This window comes from Anomaloglossus baeobatrachus, chromosome 5 (assembly GCF_048569485.1).
Source record: "Anomaloglossus baeobatrachus isolate aAnoBae1 chromosome 5, aAnoBae1.hap1, whole genome shotgun sequence".
NCBI lineage: Eukaryota > Metazoa > Chordata > Amphibia > Anura > Aromobatidae > Anomaloglossus > Anomaloglossus baeobatrachus.
In genome coordinates, this window is record NC_134357.1 from 194772833 (window position 1) to 194791872 (window position 19040).

Genomic DNA, 19040 nt, shown 5'->3' on the forward strand with positions numbered 1-19040 from the left:
AAAATATTGATTTGAATATTATTTCATACAAACAATGTTAGATCTTTCTGTTCATATTTCTTTTTCATCAGACTCCATGAATTTGGCGTATCAACGAGTGCAGAGGGTAGACTGCACTGCACCACGACCTGTGCTGATTTTAGGACCATTAGTTGATGCTGTGAAGGACATGCTGGTCAGAGAGTCCCCAGGGAAATTCTGCAGATGCCCTCTTGGTAAGACTGTTGTCACATAGTTGTGTTCTCTCAAGAAATCTTGTAGTCATTGTGCTTTGATGACATGATAATTTCTGAATATTTTTGGTTCAGTACTCAATTTTTGTCTTCATCTGTTTGTACTTGCAGAGGTAATGAAGGCCTCACAGCAGGCCATTGAGCGTGGAGTAAAAGATTGTCTGTTTATAGATTACAAGAGACGCAGTGGCCATTTTGATGTGACCACAGTGGCTTCAATCAAGGAGATCACAGATAAGGTACATTTTACGCAGTCAATGCTTTCAAGGTTCATGAATATGATAAAAATAGCAAAGGTATTTACAGATAAATAATGGTAAAAACTGGTAAAGAGCTACAAAGATGACTGCAATCAGTGTGTAAAGACCGTATAGATCAGGAAATTATACATACAATCCATATTAGTCAGTATTTAATCTTATCTTTTTATATAACATATTGTTTATAGTCCCTTTTGACCATCAGAAGCTGCCATCTCCTACTTTCTGGCAAAATAGATTATAAATGAGATGTCTTTCTGATTACCTCCTAGAACTGCCATTGCCTTCTGGACATAGCTCCCCATGCAATTGAAAGACTTCACAGCGTCCATATTTATCCAATTGTCCTTTTTATCCGGTACAAAAGCACTAAACAGATAAAGTAAGTGTTATAGTAGCAACATTGATATTTGTGTGTATTTTAGGAGATTGTTTAAAGGGAAAAAAAATCGGCAGAAAAAAAAAATTCAATAACTGAAAAAATGTAAAGTAATAATATTTTAATGTTTTGTTTAAATATTATTATTTTTTTTTAATTGAGCACAATATAAAAAAAAATTAAGTTTGATATTTTCCACTGTTTCCACTGTTAAACACTAGGGGGAGCAGCTTCTGAGTGTTTACAACAGATAACAGAGAATGACATGTAGGGACATAGTGCAGAGCCATTTTTTTGGTGACCAGAAATGTCTAAAGTGTCACCAAGGACAGCAGGAGTATCACAAAGGATAGGATTAGATACACACAGCTCAGCAGACGGTATCACACAGGATAGGATTAGATACATGGCTCAGCAGACAGTATCACCCAGGACAGAATTAGATACACGGCTCAGCAGACAGTATCACACAGGATAGGATTAGATGCACGGCTCAGCAGACGGTATCACCCAGGACAGGATTAGATACACAGCTCAGCAGACAGTATCACACATGATAGGATTAGATACACTGCTCAGCAGACAGTATCACACAGGAGAGGATTAGATACACGACCGTGCAGACAGTATCACACAGGATAGGATTAGATACACAGCCGTGCAGACAGTATCACACAGGATAGGATTAGATACACAGCCGTGGAGACAGTATCACACAGGATAGGATTAGATACACAGCCGTGCAGACAGTATCACACAGGGTAGGATTAGATGCACAGCCATGCAGACAGTATCAGACAGGATAGGATTAGATACACAGCCGTGCAGACAGTATCAGCGGTGGTACTCACATGCAGTGACAAACACACACACAGCAGCAGCGGCTGCGGTGGGCAGAGCGGTGGCTGGGCAGAGCGGAGTGAGGGGGTGTCATCGGAGACGGTAACGGCGGGGGGGGCGGCAGTAGCGGGGGCTTGGGAGAGCTGAGGGATGGGGTGTCATCAGAGACGGTAACGGGGGGAGGGGAGGCGGCTCGTACTCACATATTCCGGCGGTTGGTTAACAGGGGTATAGTGGAGCAAACAGCATACGCTGTGAGCTCCACAATGATGGCGCTGATCTCCTCCCTCTGCTGTGATCTGGACAGCCCAGGGGGCGCGTCCAGGTCACAGAAGACGCCCACTGTAACGTTACTAATGGGGTCGGATCACGACCACTGTTCTCTATGCACAGGGGCTGCCATAAAGGAGTAACTGTCGTTTCACACACAGCAAATCCAGCATGGCCCCCAGTGCCTCCAGTAAAATTAGAATTAAATATAAACTAAATAAGCTGCGATTCATTTTGTATTAAAAATACTTGATTTCATAATCACAATTTTTAATACAAAAATAAAAAAACGCGATACAGTCCCTTTAACTTGTGCTGTAGCAGAAATATGTATTTAGTTATGTACTACTTATATCTAAATAAAAATAAGACACAGGTGTTTGATGGGAAAGGTTTTTTTGTTGTTTACACCTAGCTGAAGGAATTTATTTGCCGGGTTTAGGCTCTCTGCTAGCTATCGCTACTACTAAGATTGATTCTGCCTGCAAAATTAACTATATGTTGTGTTATTTAAACAATAGACCTGAAGAAGAAATACAATTCTGTCATTGAGTAGCCTGTATTAATGAGTCCAGGCCACTAACAACTGCTTATCAATACCTGCTAATTCGTAAGCCTGTTGAAATAGGGTAATGTCAGTCTGTATTAGTAAAACGAAAAGATGTCTATGTGAGAACATAAATAACCTAATCTCATAATTGTGAGTCTGCTGTGTTCCTTCTTTTGAGCTATTATACTCTTTGTATCCCCTCGACATCTGAGTCTGAAGATCCTTCATATTTTGGGAAAGTAAACCATATGTCTGTGATTTAAAGTGATGCGCCTTCCGATACTGAAGTTCCCATGTGTTCCATAAAATCTTATGTATCTGTCATTTACCTTTTCATTTTCCTGCCACTTCTTTCTCTAAATACCACACTTAGCCCAATGGATAGGTATTTTCTGAATCAAGCTAGACACAGTGGCTGATTTTATTTTTTTTAAATATAGTTTAACGCATGCAGTACTATGTAGAAGAATCTAGAGGAGAGCATCATTACACTGTCCCTTGATCAGGGAACTATTGTATTGGCTGGATCTGCCATTGTAATACTGTGCTGATAAATAAATTTGATATGCTGTCTGAGTAAACGCAGACAGGAGAATGAAGTTTACAAAAAGTGATTATTATATACTTAGAGTAAATAAACCTTTCTTACATTTTTTACATGTCCTTTTATGATTTATTGGCCTTATCATTTCAAGTAAATCAGTGGGTTTCAGGGTCGTGAGACCCCACTGATCACTCAAACCACCCCCTCCCGCCTCCACTGAGAGTTGTGCAGCTCACCAGACAGGAGCACACACATAGAGTGGTGGAACACATTCAGTAGAAAGCATTGATTTCTACCCTATCCTTTGCTTGCTAATATAATTTTTATGGTTAGCCTATAAAGGTATCACTCCTAAAATACTTTTGTCATTCTTGGGACATAGCCAGAAAAATCAATTGAAATACTAACACGGTACCACAATATTACCCTGTATTGCATACCCTATCCTTTATATTGAATCAAGACTCCCCTTGTTTTAAAGATTTACTTTTTAAAATAAGGGCATGATAGGCAGTCCGTTAACAGGTGCAGTGATAGAAAATTCTGTTTCCACTAGAGGTCTCCTTTTTAGCATTACAGAAGATGTTTTGTCATGAGGTTTTTTTCTTTTTTTTTTTTTTTACATGAAAAAACTTGACATGGGCTTCTTACACATAAATCTATGGACTATCTAAATTGTCTGCTTTACAAATGATTTCAAAGTCATATGGTGATTGAGTTTAGTTCAGTTACATCTTCTTTATAAAATATCGATGTCAATATGTATTAAGTCAAAATCTACAGATGAAATGTCCAGAAATTTTCACAAGACTTTGTCTATATGCAGGGAACAAAAGGATCCAATCTTTCTACGGGATAAGGTAACACAGAAGAATTCCAAAGAGCAGTTTGAATCTGCGCAGAAAATAGAACAAGAATACAGCAAGTATTTTACAGGTAAGTTACCAAAAAACCTACCAAGAGTGCATGCCCAAATTCGTGGCATCCATTTACACCCTTTTTTTTTTTTTTTTTTTTTACAGCCATAAGTGTTGGTACAATGTATATAGTCACTCACTTGTGTTCAATATGAATGACAGATACTTATGATGAGGATTTAGCTTTGGCTCATGCAGACATAATTAAGTATGACTTCAAATCTAAAAACACTTTAACCTCAACTTTTTTTCAAATTTTGCATAATGTTATACAAGCAATTAAATGCCCTCCATTTACGGTGGGGGACTCCCACTTAGTTCTTCAGCACTCTTTAGATAAGTTCGACTCTCTCTCTTCTCAGCCTCCTCCACAAGCTACAGATCCCTTTGTGGGACTTTGACCCAGTACATTTCTGGATGGAGTGCAATCCCTATCCCAAAGACTTTTCCTTATACTCTCGTACACATCACTCTTTCCGCAGGATTGATCAAGTCTTTGACCCCCAATCTCAGTAAAGATCATCTTTTGCTGTGGGTCTTTAGAGTCTGATCATAGTTCATTTGTTCTTATTTGTCACTCACTAATCTTCAGCAAACTACTATATAATTGGCTCTTGAATCATTCTACTTTCAATTCTTCAAACTCTTTTACACTGGAACAAGTTGCATTCCAATCATTTTTATTTAATTTCTTCCTCAGACTTTTCTAGTCATGGGAGAGTCATTAAGTTACTTTTGCGAGGTGATCTTATTCGCATCTCCTTGCATCACAAAGAAGTTAAAAAAAAAAAAAAATGTAACACTTAAAAACAAAATTGAAGGCTTTAAAGGAGACCTGGAAAAGAGACCCAATAGACTTCAATAAATTTACATTTTCAACAGTGAAGATGAAGTTAGAACTATATGTTTGGTATAAACATTATACTTGTAAAGTATCAAGAAGGTTAAGAGAAATAGGTCAGATTATTATGTGTTAAGTGGGCTTGAAACACAGCGACATTGCTAGTGATGTTGCTGGTGAAAGCACCCGCCCCCGTCGGTTGTGCGTCACGGGCAAATCGCTAACACCCGTCACACGTACTTACCTGCCTAGCGACGTTGCTGTGGCCGGCAAACCGCCTTCTTTCTAAGGGGGCAGTTCGTGCGGCGTCACAGAGGCGTCACTAAGCGGCCGCCCAGTAGAAGCGGAGCGGCGGAGATGAGCGGTCGTAACATCCCGCCCACTTCCTTCCTTCTTCATTGCCGGCGGCCGCAGGTACGATGTAGTTCCTCGTTCCTGCGGTGTCACACACAGCGATGTGTGCTGCCGCAGGAATGACGAACAACCTGCAACGATATTTGGGATTAGAACGACGTGTCAACGATTAGGTAAGTAATTTTGATCGTTAACGGTCGTTCGTGCGTTTCACACGCAACGACGTCGCTAACAAGGCCGGATGTGCGCCACGAATTCCGTGACCCCAACGACATTTCGTTAGCGATGTCGTTGCGTGTAAAGCCCCTTTTAGACAATAAGACAGGATTTTTCCTAGTGTGCAAACACCAAAGTCCATACTTGTATGAGGGGCTGCTGAAAAGTCTTTGGCTTTATCCAGAAAGAAACGAGATAGGATGATGACACTTTGCATTTTTTCCACATACTCTCCACTGATGTCAACAAACTTCTTACATCAGTATTCCAAGTTCTGATAGCCTAGCAAAAAGAAGGATCTTGGTTGTGTCTCAAGTCAGGCATCTTTAGCAGCCATGGCATCAGAAATGGTGTGAAATTTGGTACCCTTGAGGTGTTTCTTCAGGTTTGGAAACAGATGATAGTCAGAGGGAGCTAGATATGGTGAATAAAGTGGGTGTTCAACCAGCTCTGCCAGTTTTGCCGTGGTCGCTTGTGCAGTGTGAGCGGAGGCGTTGTCTTGCAGGAACAAGATTCCTTTGGACAGCTTGCCGTGCCTTTTGGCTTTCAGAACTGCCTTTGCTTGGTCCAAAAGTTCAATGTAATACCTTGCATTGATGGTGGAACATTTTTGAAAGTAGTCCACTAGCAGCACTCTCTCCTTATCCCAGAACACAGACGCCATCACCTTAGTGGCTGATTTTTGTACCCTGAACTTCCTTGGACGAGAAGAACCACTGTGCCTCCACTCTTTTGACTGCTCCTTGTTTTCAGGGTCATACAAATAAATCCAGGTTTCATCCATCGTGACTAGTCGATCCAAAAAGATCTGATCAGTCCGGAAATGCTGACAAATGGACCAGAAAGTTTTCACTCGCATGCTTCTCTGATCTGTTGTCAAACATTTGGGGACCCACTTTGCAGATACATTCCTCGTGTCCAAATGTTCATGGATAATGACACAAACACGTTCACGGGAAATCCCCATGATATCTGCTATTGCTTTAGCTGAAATTTTTCGATTCTCCAGTATGAGGTTGTGCACAGTATCGACAATCTACGGAACAATAACCACTCTCTGTCCTCCAGGCCGTTTCTCATCATTGATGCTGAAGTGGCCCGTTTTAAATTTGGCAACCCAGTTCTTAACTGTGGAATATGAAGGGCATTAATCTCCCAATGTCTGCGACCTATCCCATGAATATCCTTTGTGGACTTTCCTTGCAGAAACAAGATTAAATCACTCCTCTGCTCTCAGTTGCTGTGAATATCACATTAGACTCTGCCATGTTGTTTTCCCCCGTGCGTAGAGCACTGTTGCCATAAGTAACAAACAAAAAATTTTGAAAACATATAGTAGACACATAAGACTTTCATGTGATATAATATTCATTACCATAGAAACAAAAAAAAATCACAAAGCCAAAGACTTATCAGCAGCGCCTCGTTAATCCCCTGTAGTTAAATTATGATGCCCTGGCTGTATCTTTTTTTTTTTTTTTTTTTTTTTTTTTATAACTGAAATTTTATTACATTTTTCCAAAGCATACAAAGAAAAATAACATGAATATGCTCCAAAAGTATGTGGGCTATAACAAAAAGCCATATATCAGGGAACACATCTTATTATCGATTAATATAAGAAAGACAAGGACTATAACAAGACACACATTAAAATATGAGACAAGAAAACAAGGGGCAAAGGGGTACAGAAAGTACAGGTGAGTATATAGGATTTCCGTAAAGACCATACAAACCCACTATTCTCTATTGGCCCAGTAAATATCCCAAAGGGACCAAATTCTCTCAAAGTGATCTATCATGTTATTTGACATTGCTGATATATACTCCATTCTCCTCACTTCTTGGATCCGAGAATGGAGATCGTTGAGTGAGGGTGGATGAGCCAACCTCCAGCTACGTGCAATTAAACACCTGGCCGCTGAGGTTATGTGTAACAGTAACCGTTTCACTTTCCTACCCAACTGAACAGGTGGAATATTTAATAGATAGAACTTAGGATCCAGGGGTATCTGAAGATCCGTTGTTTTATAAATAAGGGATTGTACCAAACTCCAAAAGCACTAGACATTGAGACATACCCAGAATAGATGTGGGACATCCCCACCTGTAACCCCACATCTCCAACAGTTATCAGGTATAGCTGGATTTAGTTTGTGTAATAACGATGGGGTGTGATACCAATACATGAGTAGCTTGTACTGAGTTTCCTTGTGGACATAGTACATGGATGTTTTTGAGGCACTATCCCAGATCCGTCTCCACACACATAAGGGAAGTCTCACCCAGGAAATCCTCCCATTTACCCATATATGCGTGATTTGGTTGTTCATCTGGATAGGGAGTAACTAGATTACCAAGGAATTACCGTCTCGAAGTTGCCCAAGGGCCAGTGGCGGGCCTGCATGGAACTCAATGGGGGTACGGAAGATGTTCTCACTATTTCAAGGGTAGACACATAAGTTATAGGAAAAGACAATGACATAACACACCGAGCATAACATTTACACATCTCAAGAATTACCGAAGAGGTGCGGGGCCTTAGGCAAGGACTCTCGCCTCCAGCACCACCCTCCCCGGTCAGGGTCAAAGAAGAAAAACTTATCTTAACAAGATCTTTCCCCTGACCTCCTTAGCTAACTCTTCTGTAGGAGGACCAGAGTATCTCTAACCCTAGGAGGGGGTTGGCAGCACTAGGCACTCCGCCTCTGCTGCCAATGCCACGGACCAAATTCAAAATAACAAAGAGAAGGGGGAGTAGTCAGTTCCCACCGCCCTAGTAGCAAACAAATGCAAATATTATGAGGAATAATAAACAAGTTATGCTAATAGCAAAAATATGAACAGCTACTATATAGGAAAAAAAAGACTATCTAGAGTCTCTGCGGTGAATAGGGGAGAGCATGAATCACATTCCCCACTGTCTCCGAGAAAGCAATATCTCCAAACCAGAATTGCACTCAAAGGGCTCCAGTGTCTAGGAAATATTTGTCTCAGGTCGAATTCGTTATTCCCTTAGACCGAGAGGAGGGAGACATCCCCCCCTGGAGTCCACCTGTTGCCATATCGGACAGGGTGGGTTGGATGGCAACTCTAACTTCCAATCCAGTAGTGAAGGAAGCAAGATTTCCAGGTCAGAGCAGAAGGCCTAGAGATCCCGGATAGAGCACAGTACAGCAGTGTGACCATCTTTCACAGATATGAGGGCAAATGGAAACGCCCAGCAATATTGGATGCCCTTGCCCTGACTGTATTTTTATAGCTAATCCTAAAAATATAGTAGACCTCTTTCAGTCTATTTACTGTGAGTTTACTAGTCTAATAGCCTTTTTGCTAATATAGCAAACTACCTAGATACTCTTTAGCTTCCAAATATGAACATAACTCACTAATGGAACAAGACATTTTCCCATTGTTAGTCATTTTGGGCTTTTAAGTCTTTCAAAACATAGATGTTTTTGAACTTCACATTACATATAGTACCCAGCTATCTTGGCTCACCACTTGGCCAACTTGTTTAACATGAGATTAGGGGTCTCAAATCTTCTTATTTAAATCAGCTAAACTAGTTGTTATTCCTAAACCTAATAAAAACAATTTTGATACTAACAAACTAAATTCCTTGCTGAAATCTTAGCAATTTCATTAAACACCTTATATCAACTGACCCATAAAGATCAGTTGTGTTTTATCGTCAAGCGCCAAGCTAGTGACAGTGTGAAAAGGGCAGTGTATTTAGGACAATATGGCAAAATTACATAAAGACCATTCTATTTCCTTTATTTTGACATTGCAAAAGCCGTTGATGCCCTTTCCAGGGATTCAAACTAAAGTTTGTGGGCTGAATTTCTCCATTTTATCACTCTCATGCAGCAGTTTGCTGGTTACATCACTGAAAGGTTTAAGATACAGGTAGGAGGCTACTATGGCCCTCAGTGGTTGATTTGAGCATTAGAGGAATCAAACAGGTGGTTATACCCATCAATGTATGTTTTCTGATGATATTCTTTTACCCCTCGCTTGTTTTTCTATGACTTTACCCAATCTAACCCAGTACCACTCGAGACAGTCTCAGGTTTATTATTGAACATTATCCTATCCCCTTTGGGCTTGGAAGGCAGTTTTCAATTTATTTGGTCTACATCTTGCCTGGAGTACCTTGGTGTCCGGATCCCCCTTTATATTCCACCTATGATTGGAGAACTCTATTTTCCTTAAAACACAAGGAAGGATGCTTCGATCTCTGGGAGTTGAATTGTGGCTATTTTAATTAACCTTCTGTAGAAAATTCTATGTCTATTTACATTTTTGGCAGTCAATATCCATTCCTATATTTTGAAAATCCTAGAGAAATAAATATTTGCATTTATTTGACATTCTACAAGACCACATATCACCCAGACACCAAATTTATGCAAAGATAGCATGGCAATTAGGTGTTCCAAATATAATAAAATACAAATATGACTTGATTATACTATAGCTCAACTGTCCTTTCATGACAAGTTTGACATGCACTTCGGTGTCTTTCTAGATATCTCCAATTTCTCCCCTCTTCTAGTAGACTCCCTCCTGTGGATTCCACCAGGTCATTGTCCCTGTCCTCTACATATATTAATGCAATATTCTCTGGATATCTAGGACTGGGTCAAATACAGCAGTCAATTGACCATTCCGCATCTTTCATTATCTAGGCTATGGTTTAACCAAAACTTTAACCCAGGTTCCTCAAATGTCCAGACTTTCCATTGCTAAAGAAGAATTTTCAGAAGTTCATCACATCCTATCCACCTTGGGGAGTGCAGATTTTGCCTCTAAATCTGGCATCCTCTATTGGTGAGATATGAAGATATTTGTTTGGTCTTGATTGGAGTATATTATTACAACCACTATGGGTAGAACAGGCAGGTAGCATGGTCAGTGGATAGCAAGTGGTCAGTATATGGGAACAGCAGTATGGTTTGGAGGAGCAGCAGGTAGCATAAGAAAGCTAGATTAGAGGCTCAGAGCTCAATGATCTCTCAAGGAAGGAAGTGCAAGAACAGGCTTAAATCGGGTGTTCAATTAGGAGATCACAGAGTGGAGCCAATCGTGAACAACACAGGCACTGGTATCTGAATAAGCAAGAAACTGTTCTGACAGCTGAAGGGGAATTTCTGTTGACTATAGTATACAGGAATTGTTAGGTTCGAGTCCTAACAATATTTGTAGCTCAAGCCCTAGGTCGGGGGTCTCCTTTGACAATAGGGCCCCACTCTATAAAGTGACCAGTTTTGAATCAATATGTGTAAACCTTCCTATTTCTAAAGCTTTGATAAGTGTTTTTGACTCAAAGCTTTTTAACAATACCATTCATACTTTTTAGATAATTATATTCAAAACAAAAAAGCCTGCGGAGACTCCATCACATGTTTCTCAACTAGCCAGGTCTTTCACCAGGAAGGAACAACCACGGGAAGGGCAGTCTCCAGTCAAGGAGACCACCTATGCCAAACATGGTATCCATCCACAGACAGCTGTTTCGGGGTATTTGCCCCTCATCAGTGTGGACTAGGAAACTGGCTAGTGGGAGCATTGCCTAGTATAAGACTAGAAACACGTGACGGTGTCTCCGCGGTGTTGGATGTTGATCTCCCTAAGGTCAACAATCCTTGCTTATGTAGTCTTCTACTAGGCAATGCTCCTTGACTGGAGACTGCCCTTCCCGTGGTTTTTCCTTCCTGGTGAAAGACCTGGCTAGTTACCTGCCAGCGTTGAGAAACGTGATGGTGTCTCCGCAGGCTTTTTTGTTTTGAGTATTTCCCAGGGGGCATTGCTCTAGAATCACTGCGTTGAGAAACACGTGATGGTGTCTCCGCGGTGTTGGATGTTGATCTCCCTAAGGTCAACCATCCTTGCTTATGTAGTTACATAATTATATTGTTAGATGGGAGTCTGTCTTAAAGGGAATCTGTTAGCAAGTATTTGCTATCTCATCTGAGAACAGCATGATGTAGGCAAAGAGGCCCTGAGTTCAACAATATATAACTTAGATTACTGGGTGCAGCCATTTGTTACACAAGCCAAGATTTTAGATTTTGCATGTAGCAGTGCTGGGAGAGCTTCCCCCCACCAACACTAGGCTTTCCGTGTACATTTCCATAGACAGAAGCTGTTAATCACATAAGGAGGTGGAGTCGGACTACAGCTCACACCTCCTCAGACCCACTAATGATAAAGCAAAGAGTCTTGAACTAACATTGCAGGTAAACAAAACAGACTTTGCAATAGGAGACGCAGGACTGAAATCTCTGTTTTAACTCTTGCAGCATGCTGTCTTCAGATTACATTGCAGAATCCTGCTAACAGAGTGCCTTTAAACACAACCAAAGAGGCAGCAAATAAGCCCTGGGCCTGGTATTACATTGCTTCTTGCTCTATTAATAATTTGAAAAATAGAATCAGTTTTAATGCCTTTTCTCCTGTTCAAATTGACATAGCCGTTCCAGGCTTCTGTCCTGTCTTCTTCTCACGGTGTGGTCCAGATAGTGAAATCTTACAAACCTGATGGGCTAAAGCCCCGTTACATGCGTCGATTTATCGTGCGATCGCATGTGCGATCTCATCTGCCCCCATCGTTTGTGCGTTACGGGCAATTTGTTGCCCGTGTCGCACAAAGTCGGTAACCCCCGTCACACGTACTTACCTTCCAAACGACCTCGCTGTGGGCGGCGAACATCCTCTTCCTGAAGAGGGAGGGACATTCGGCGTCACAGCAACGTCACTCAGCGGCCGCCCAATTGAAGCGAAGGGGCGGAGATGAGCGGGACGTAACATCCCGCCCACCTCCTTCCTTACGCATTGCCGGTGGACGCAGGTAAGCTGTAGTTCGTCGTTCTCGAGGTGTCATACATAGCGATGTGTGGTGCCTCGGGAACGATGAACAACCTGCGTCCTCCACAATCAATGATTGAATATGAACGATGTGTCAACGATGGACGATAAGGTGAGTATTTTCCATCATTAACAGTCGTTCGTTGGTGTCACACGCAACGACGGCGCTAACTATGCCGGATGTGTGTCACGGAATCCGTGACCCCGGCGATATATCGTTAGATACGTCGCTGCATGTAACGGGGCCTTTACCTTCCTAGATTGGTAGATTTTCAAAAAGAAACTTAGGATGGTTTTAAAAAAAAAGAAAAAAAAAAAAGCCCCCAAACAATCTAAGTACTGTACTATTTAATAGATAAATCTACTCAGCTGTTTTCCAACTTCCTTACTTGTCTTTGTGTCCTGGCCTTCTGCTATTATATTTCAATCAACATAGACAGCTGTAGCCAATCACTGAGACGTCAGTGGTATTAAACATAAGTCTTATAACACATCTCCATGAAAATAACTTATTTTTTAAAATTATACACCTTTTCCATGTCACTTCATGGACAGCAATGATTGGGAAGCTGTTACAGAATGTTATAGGGTTTTCATGGTAGCTAATGCTAGGTGACGAATTCCAAATCATTAAAATGTCATCAAATGACTTAAGTCATTTGTTATGCCTCTATGTCTCTACCCCAGAGACTACCGGAAGAAATAAAGGTAATTGCCTCCCTGTAGTCGGGCCTTAAAGGGTTATTCTCATTTCAAAAGTCCCATCTCAATATGTAGTAGGTGTAATTATAATATTTGCAGATATCTCCAATTAGAAATAGCTCTCTTGATTTGCCATGCCTCTTACTTCATATGAAGTGCATCACAACTTAGGTATCCATGTTTGCGATTGCTCATATAGTGACAGTTAGTTGCTCATAGATGTAACCATGGATCCCTAAGGTACTGCAATGCCCTGCACATAAGGTAAGGGACATAGCTTATCAGTAAAACTATACTACATATTTGCAATTATTATTATTACACCTGCTGCATACTGGGATAGGACCTTGGAGATGGGAATGCCCCTCTTAAGCCCTTATCGACCGCGGGCAGTAAAATTATGTCATAACGATCATAGTGTTAATCTCCCCCAGCTGCTGTCGGCAGCCGGGGGAGATCGACACACATCTCAGCTGCTTTGTACAAATGACGTGTATCTGCTAGGCACGAGTGGAATCTCTATCCGCCCATGCCTTTTAACCCCTTAAATGGCGCTGTCAATATGTGACAGCACCATTATAATAGCAATCACGCTAGAATGTTACAGGCCAATACCGGACGTCGCGTGACATGATCACGTGGATCCGGTGGTTGTGATGTGATGACTCCTGTGCTCACATGACTCAGATCCTGTAAGAAACAGCCGAGTGCTGCTATTTACAAGAAATTATCATTTCTACCGGTCTGAGTGGTGCTGATCTGATCGGGAGAAATGAATGAGCGATCAGACAGCTGATCGTTATAACCCCCTAAGGGAACTCGTAAATTATTAAAAAAAAAAGTTTAAAAAAGGTTTTGAAAAATTAAAAAAAAATAAACATAAAAGTTCAAATCACCCCCCATTCGCCCCATTGAGAATTAAAGGGTTAAAAATATACACACATTTTGTATCTCCGCATTCAAAAACTCTTGATCTTTGAAAATATAAAATCAATTAATCTGATCAATAAACGGTGTAGCAGCAAAAAAAATTCCAAATGCCGAAATTATTTTTTTTGGTCGCCACAAATTTTATGCAAAATGCAATAACAGGCGATTGAAAAGTAGCATCTGCACAAAAATAATATCGTTAAAAACGTCGGCTCGAGACGCAAAACATAAGCCGTCACTGAGCCATAGATCCTAAAAAATGAAAACTCTACAGGTCGCAGAAAATGGCGCAAAACATACGCCACTTTAACCCCTTAGATAAAAGTAAACCTATTCATGTTTGCTGTCTACGATCTCCCACCGACCTGAGGCATCACAGTGATACATCGGTTTTACCATATAGTGAACACTGTGAATAAAATATCTCAAAAACAATAGTGCAAATTCACTTCTTTTGCAATTTCTTCGCATTTGGAGTTTTTTTGCCATTCTCCAGTACACTATATGGTAAAATTCATGGTTTCATTTAAAAGTACAGCTAGTTCCGCAAAAACGAGCCCTCACATGACCATATTGACTGAAAAATAAAAAAAAGTTTGTCTCTCGGAAGAATGGCAAACCCCCCCCAAAAAAAACAAAAGCGGAAACCGCAAAATCGGCCGGTCATGAAGGAGTTAAATACAGCGGTTGCATGGCATCAGAATACTTTCAACCTGTACAATAATAGCTCTCGGGGACATGATATACAGCGCATTACCAAAATCATAATGACCTGTAAAATAAAGGTACAATTATTACTCGTATTTATACCACAACGCAAGTGGCTTATAGAAAATAAATAAAAAGAATGGCAGGGATTCTATGACTTTTTTGTGTGTTTTTGATGGATATGCTGTAAATTGAAATGTTATCTTTTTCTCTCATTTTAGCTGTAATTCAAGGGGGTGCACTATTCAACATTTGTACTCAGATTCTGGCAATTGTGGATCAAGAACAGAACAAAGCCCTGTGGATCCCAGCTGGTGCCTTGTGAATTTATCCCTTCTGCACCTTCATATCACTGTCAAGTAAAGGACAATGACCAGTCTGTGTACCTATCTGCAACCTAATGGTCACTAAAATTTGAGATGAAAACCATTGTTCATGCAGTCATTTTGCCATTGGGTCATCAAATCATCAGAACATCAGTTAATGGCAGATTAGATAATGAAACCAGTGGAGGAATGGTTATGATCATCTTGCTTTGCATTGTACAAGATGATCCAAAAGGACAGCAGCATTGAAAAACAGAAACAGAATACACAGTCAGACAAACTCTACAGGACCATAGAAGAGAAGAACCAGTCCAGTACATGAAAACCAGAATAAATGTTGAATGCCATTAACAATGACTAATGAGTTGGCCAAAGGTGGTGAACATTTTCACAGGCTCGGTTAATAGAGATCAACCAGGCATCTTCATAACACACTAATCATAGGTACTCGACTGGGCTTTTCAAGATAGAACGGTTTCTCATCATTATACTATCTGAACTTTTGCTTAGGTCCTGTAGTATAAACAGTCTTACCAACCCTTTACTGCTACAGGTGACTAGCAATGATATGCTTCTGCTGATACTTGAATTAGGGGCACCATAGTACGCTCCGGAATTGTTCCTTTAGACCAGTTTATGTGACACTACAAGTAACTGCACTTTGAATTTTGGAAAACTTGACACATGCCAGTTAAATCTTTGATAACTAAATCAGAGTGTATTCTAAATTTCCACCGAAGAACACTTTACAATTTATGTGTACAGATATTGTGAAGCTAGTGCAATCTATCATCCATGCCTTTTGGCAGTGTATGCAATACATTTCTTTGGTGATATGTGGAGTTACACGCAAGGCTGGTAACTCGGATCAGCTAAACATTCCGTTATCGCCATGTTCTTCCTTTTCATAAAGATCATTCCCATTGTACTAAAATTCTGTTGTCCCTTAAATTGTACCTCAACTATAAATTTAAAAAAGTCATGTGATAGCACGTCCTATAAGCTTTCATTTTGCTGTGTAGTTCATTAGTACAGTTAAGTTTGATTTACTCCCCCTAACTTGCAGCACTAAACAACTGCCAATCAGCTTAGTAGTCTGTTTAGACAGCTACACCACATGTAATATATCCACAGAACGATCAGCATACGTGGCCATTTTTATCAGCAGCCAAGTTCTTGTATACACAGGAGACTGTTCTGTTGAGTATGTTATTAGTGTTTTGTAGCTTGTTTACACTGACTGATTATTGGAAAAAGAGCGTTCCTATCAACCCTCATTTCTAATTGTGCACTATAGATGCACACATCTCCGTCTGCTGCTAGAACTGATCTAGGTATCTATAAAGGTATCTATAACAAGAAAGAAGCTTTATTGGCCAACTACTATTGTGATCAATAGACGCTTTGCAGCAGAAACTTCCTTCTGGCTACAGATTAAAATACATTGTCATTTTGAACTGCCTTGGAAAGCTTTACTGTCAATTGTAGGAGTGTCCATCGCAGGGGTCTGTGCTGCTAGAACTCAGGAAAAGGACTCTGCTAATAATCTACACTGCAACAGCTATTTATAAGTTTTGCTGCATATGATTTTTGATTTATAACTGGGGGATACATTTTAAAATGGGGCCCGATCATCATGATCATCATATTTCTTTATTTTTTTTCCAAACAATGATAGTTTTATCCATACCTTTTCTTGCTATGTTTATGACCTGTGGTTATCTGTTGGATTATCAGAAGAAAAATACTGTGTGTAAACCTACATTGAATGAAATGTGAGCCTAAGGCTATGTGCGCACAGTGCGTTTTTCGCGGCGTTTTTGCGTGTTTTTCGGGTGCGTTTTTGGCCTCAAAACTGCAGGACTTTGCTTCCCCAGCAAAGTCTATGAGTTTTCATTTTTGCTGTCCGCACACATCTGGTTTTTTTACCTGCGTTTTTTAGTTAAAAAAAAAAATGAACATGTCAGTTCTTTCCTGCGTTTTTCTGCGTTTTCCGCCCATGCAATGCATTTGAAAAACGCAGCAAAACGCAGAGATCAAAAACGCAGCAAAACGCAGCCAAAAACGCACCAAATCGCGGCAAAAACGCATGCATTTTTTATGCGTTTTTTCGACGCAGGTGCGTTTTTAGCGACCAAAAACGCACAAAAACGCAGCGTCAAAAAAGACGCAGTGTGCGCACATTGCCTAAGCCTAATAATCTCCAAGCTCTGAAGAAAACACATTGTCATCATTGGGTGCCATGGAATGCTGAAATCATCAACAGACTTTCTTCAAATATGTGGCATTCCACTTAAGAGCAGGCGCTTTAGAAAATATATTTTACCCGTTTCATGATGTTTAGACTCTGAATACATTCAGCACCTTGGGTTCAATAACCATATGTTGGTAGCCTACAATTTTGTATTTCTCACATAAAAGGGACCTGAAAAAAATTATTTCAGGAGTATGGAATTTGGTAATTTATGAATAAATCAATATGTTTATACAAAACCAAAGTGTCAGATTTAAGGTAGATATGCAAAATCGTATGTGTTGGGAGAGAAAGATTTTAAATACATACACTTATAATGATGCTCTTTAATTGGCAAGAGGGTAAAGGTGTTTTGTTTTTTTTTTTTGTTTTTTTTTTTTAAGCAAATATTTTCTAAAATGCAGGGATGCACAACCTTTTTCTTTCTTTAGTCAGAGAGCCACTTTATCAGCTTGAACCAATCCCAAAGACAGAACTGTTCTCAAATTAAATTTCACAAACAAATTGCATATTCAGTATGTAATGCTAAACCTGTCATTCCGTCAGAAGCCTGGATGGCAAGAGGACACGCCCCCAGCTACTGATTGTCTTCAGCAGTGCACAAGAGACCTGCCCTTTCAGTCACAGGCCACACCTCTAGGCCACACCTCTTTACTACTCCAGAACTAAGCTGCTGAGGTAATGTGAAAGCTAAGCTCTGATTGGTAGCTATGGACAACTAGACCCTTATCAAGCATAACCAATAATAACGAAGTCTCAGAGCAGAACGCCCATGCAGCCAGAGGTGCAGGAGCTCCTGAAACAGGTAGAGCAGCATGGGGGCCGGCCGAGGTTACTGACATCACACCACTGACCACTAGGGAGCACGCTGCTGCTGTCTGTTATCTGCCAATACATACACACACACACACACACACACACACACACACACTCACTCTATATGCAGCCAATTCAATGATGTCACTTCGCCAAACAGAAGGTTATGCACTGCTGCTCTTTTCTGTTATCTTCCAATACACGTACAGTACAGACCAAGAGTTTGGACACACCTTCTCATCTCTAGAACAACTGTTAAGAGGAGACTTTGTGCAGCAGGCCTTCATAGTAAAATAGCTGCTAGGAAGCCACTGCTAAGGACAGACAACAAGCAGAAGAGACTTGTTTGGGATAAAGAACACAAGGAATTGACATTAGACCAGTGGAAATCTGTGCTTTGGTCTGAAGAGTCCAAATTTGAGATCTTTGGATCCAACCACCGTGTCTTTGTAGAAAAGATGAATGGATGGACTCTACATGGCTGGTTCCCACCGTGAAGCATGGAGGAGGAGGTGTGATGGTGTGGGGGTGCTTTGCTGGTGACACTGTTGGGGATTTACTCAAAATTGAAGGCATACAGAACCAGCATGCCTACAACAGCATCTTGCAGCGGCATGCTATTCCATCCAGTTTGCGTTTAGTTGGACCATCATTTATTTTTCAACAGGACAATGACCCCAAACACACCTCCAGGCTGTATAAGGGCTATTTGACTAAGAAAGAGAGTGATGGGGTGCAATGCCAGGTGACCTGGTCTCCACAGTCACCAGACCTGAACCCAATCGAGATGATTTGGGGTGAGCTGGACCGCAGAGTGAAGGCAAAAGGGCCAACAAGTGCTAAGCATCTCTGGGAACTCCTTCAAGACTGTTGGAAAACCATTTCCGGTGACTACCTCTTGAAGATCATCAAGAGAATGCCAAGAGTGTGCAAAGCAGTAATCAATGCAAAAGGTGGCTACTTTGAAGAACCTAGTATATAATACATATTTTCAGTTGTTTCACACTATTTAAGTATTTCATTCCAC

The 19040-nt window shown here is 40.7% G+C and overlaps 1 protein-coding gene across 5 annotated transcripts in view; it reads left to right on the plus strand.

Moving 5' to 3' along the window:
- Positions 1-17692, plus strand: part of DLG5 (discs large MAGUK scaffold protein 5) — a 343229-nt gene extending 325537 nt beyond the window's left edge. For 4 of the 5 annotated variants that reach the window (XM_075349073.1, XM_075349078.1, XM_075349074.1 and 1 more), the window contains 5 exons: positions 72-215; positions 345-472; positions 766-875; positions 3903-4012; positions 14839-17691. In XM_075349073.1, coding sequence (XP_075205188.1) covers positions 72-215; positions 345-472; positions 766-875; positions 3903-4012; positions 14839-14942 — 596 coding nt within the window. In that variant the 3' untranslated portion in view covers positions 14943-17691. Of the gene's footprint in view, positions 1-71; positions 216-344; positions 473-765; positions 876-3902; positions 4013-14838 lie in introns of all 5 variants that reach the window. The other variant, XM_075349077.1, reaches the window with a different exon arrangement.
- The last annotated feature ends 1348 nt before the right edge of the window (positions 17693-19040 follow it).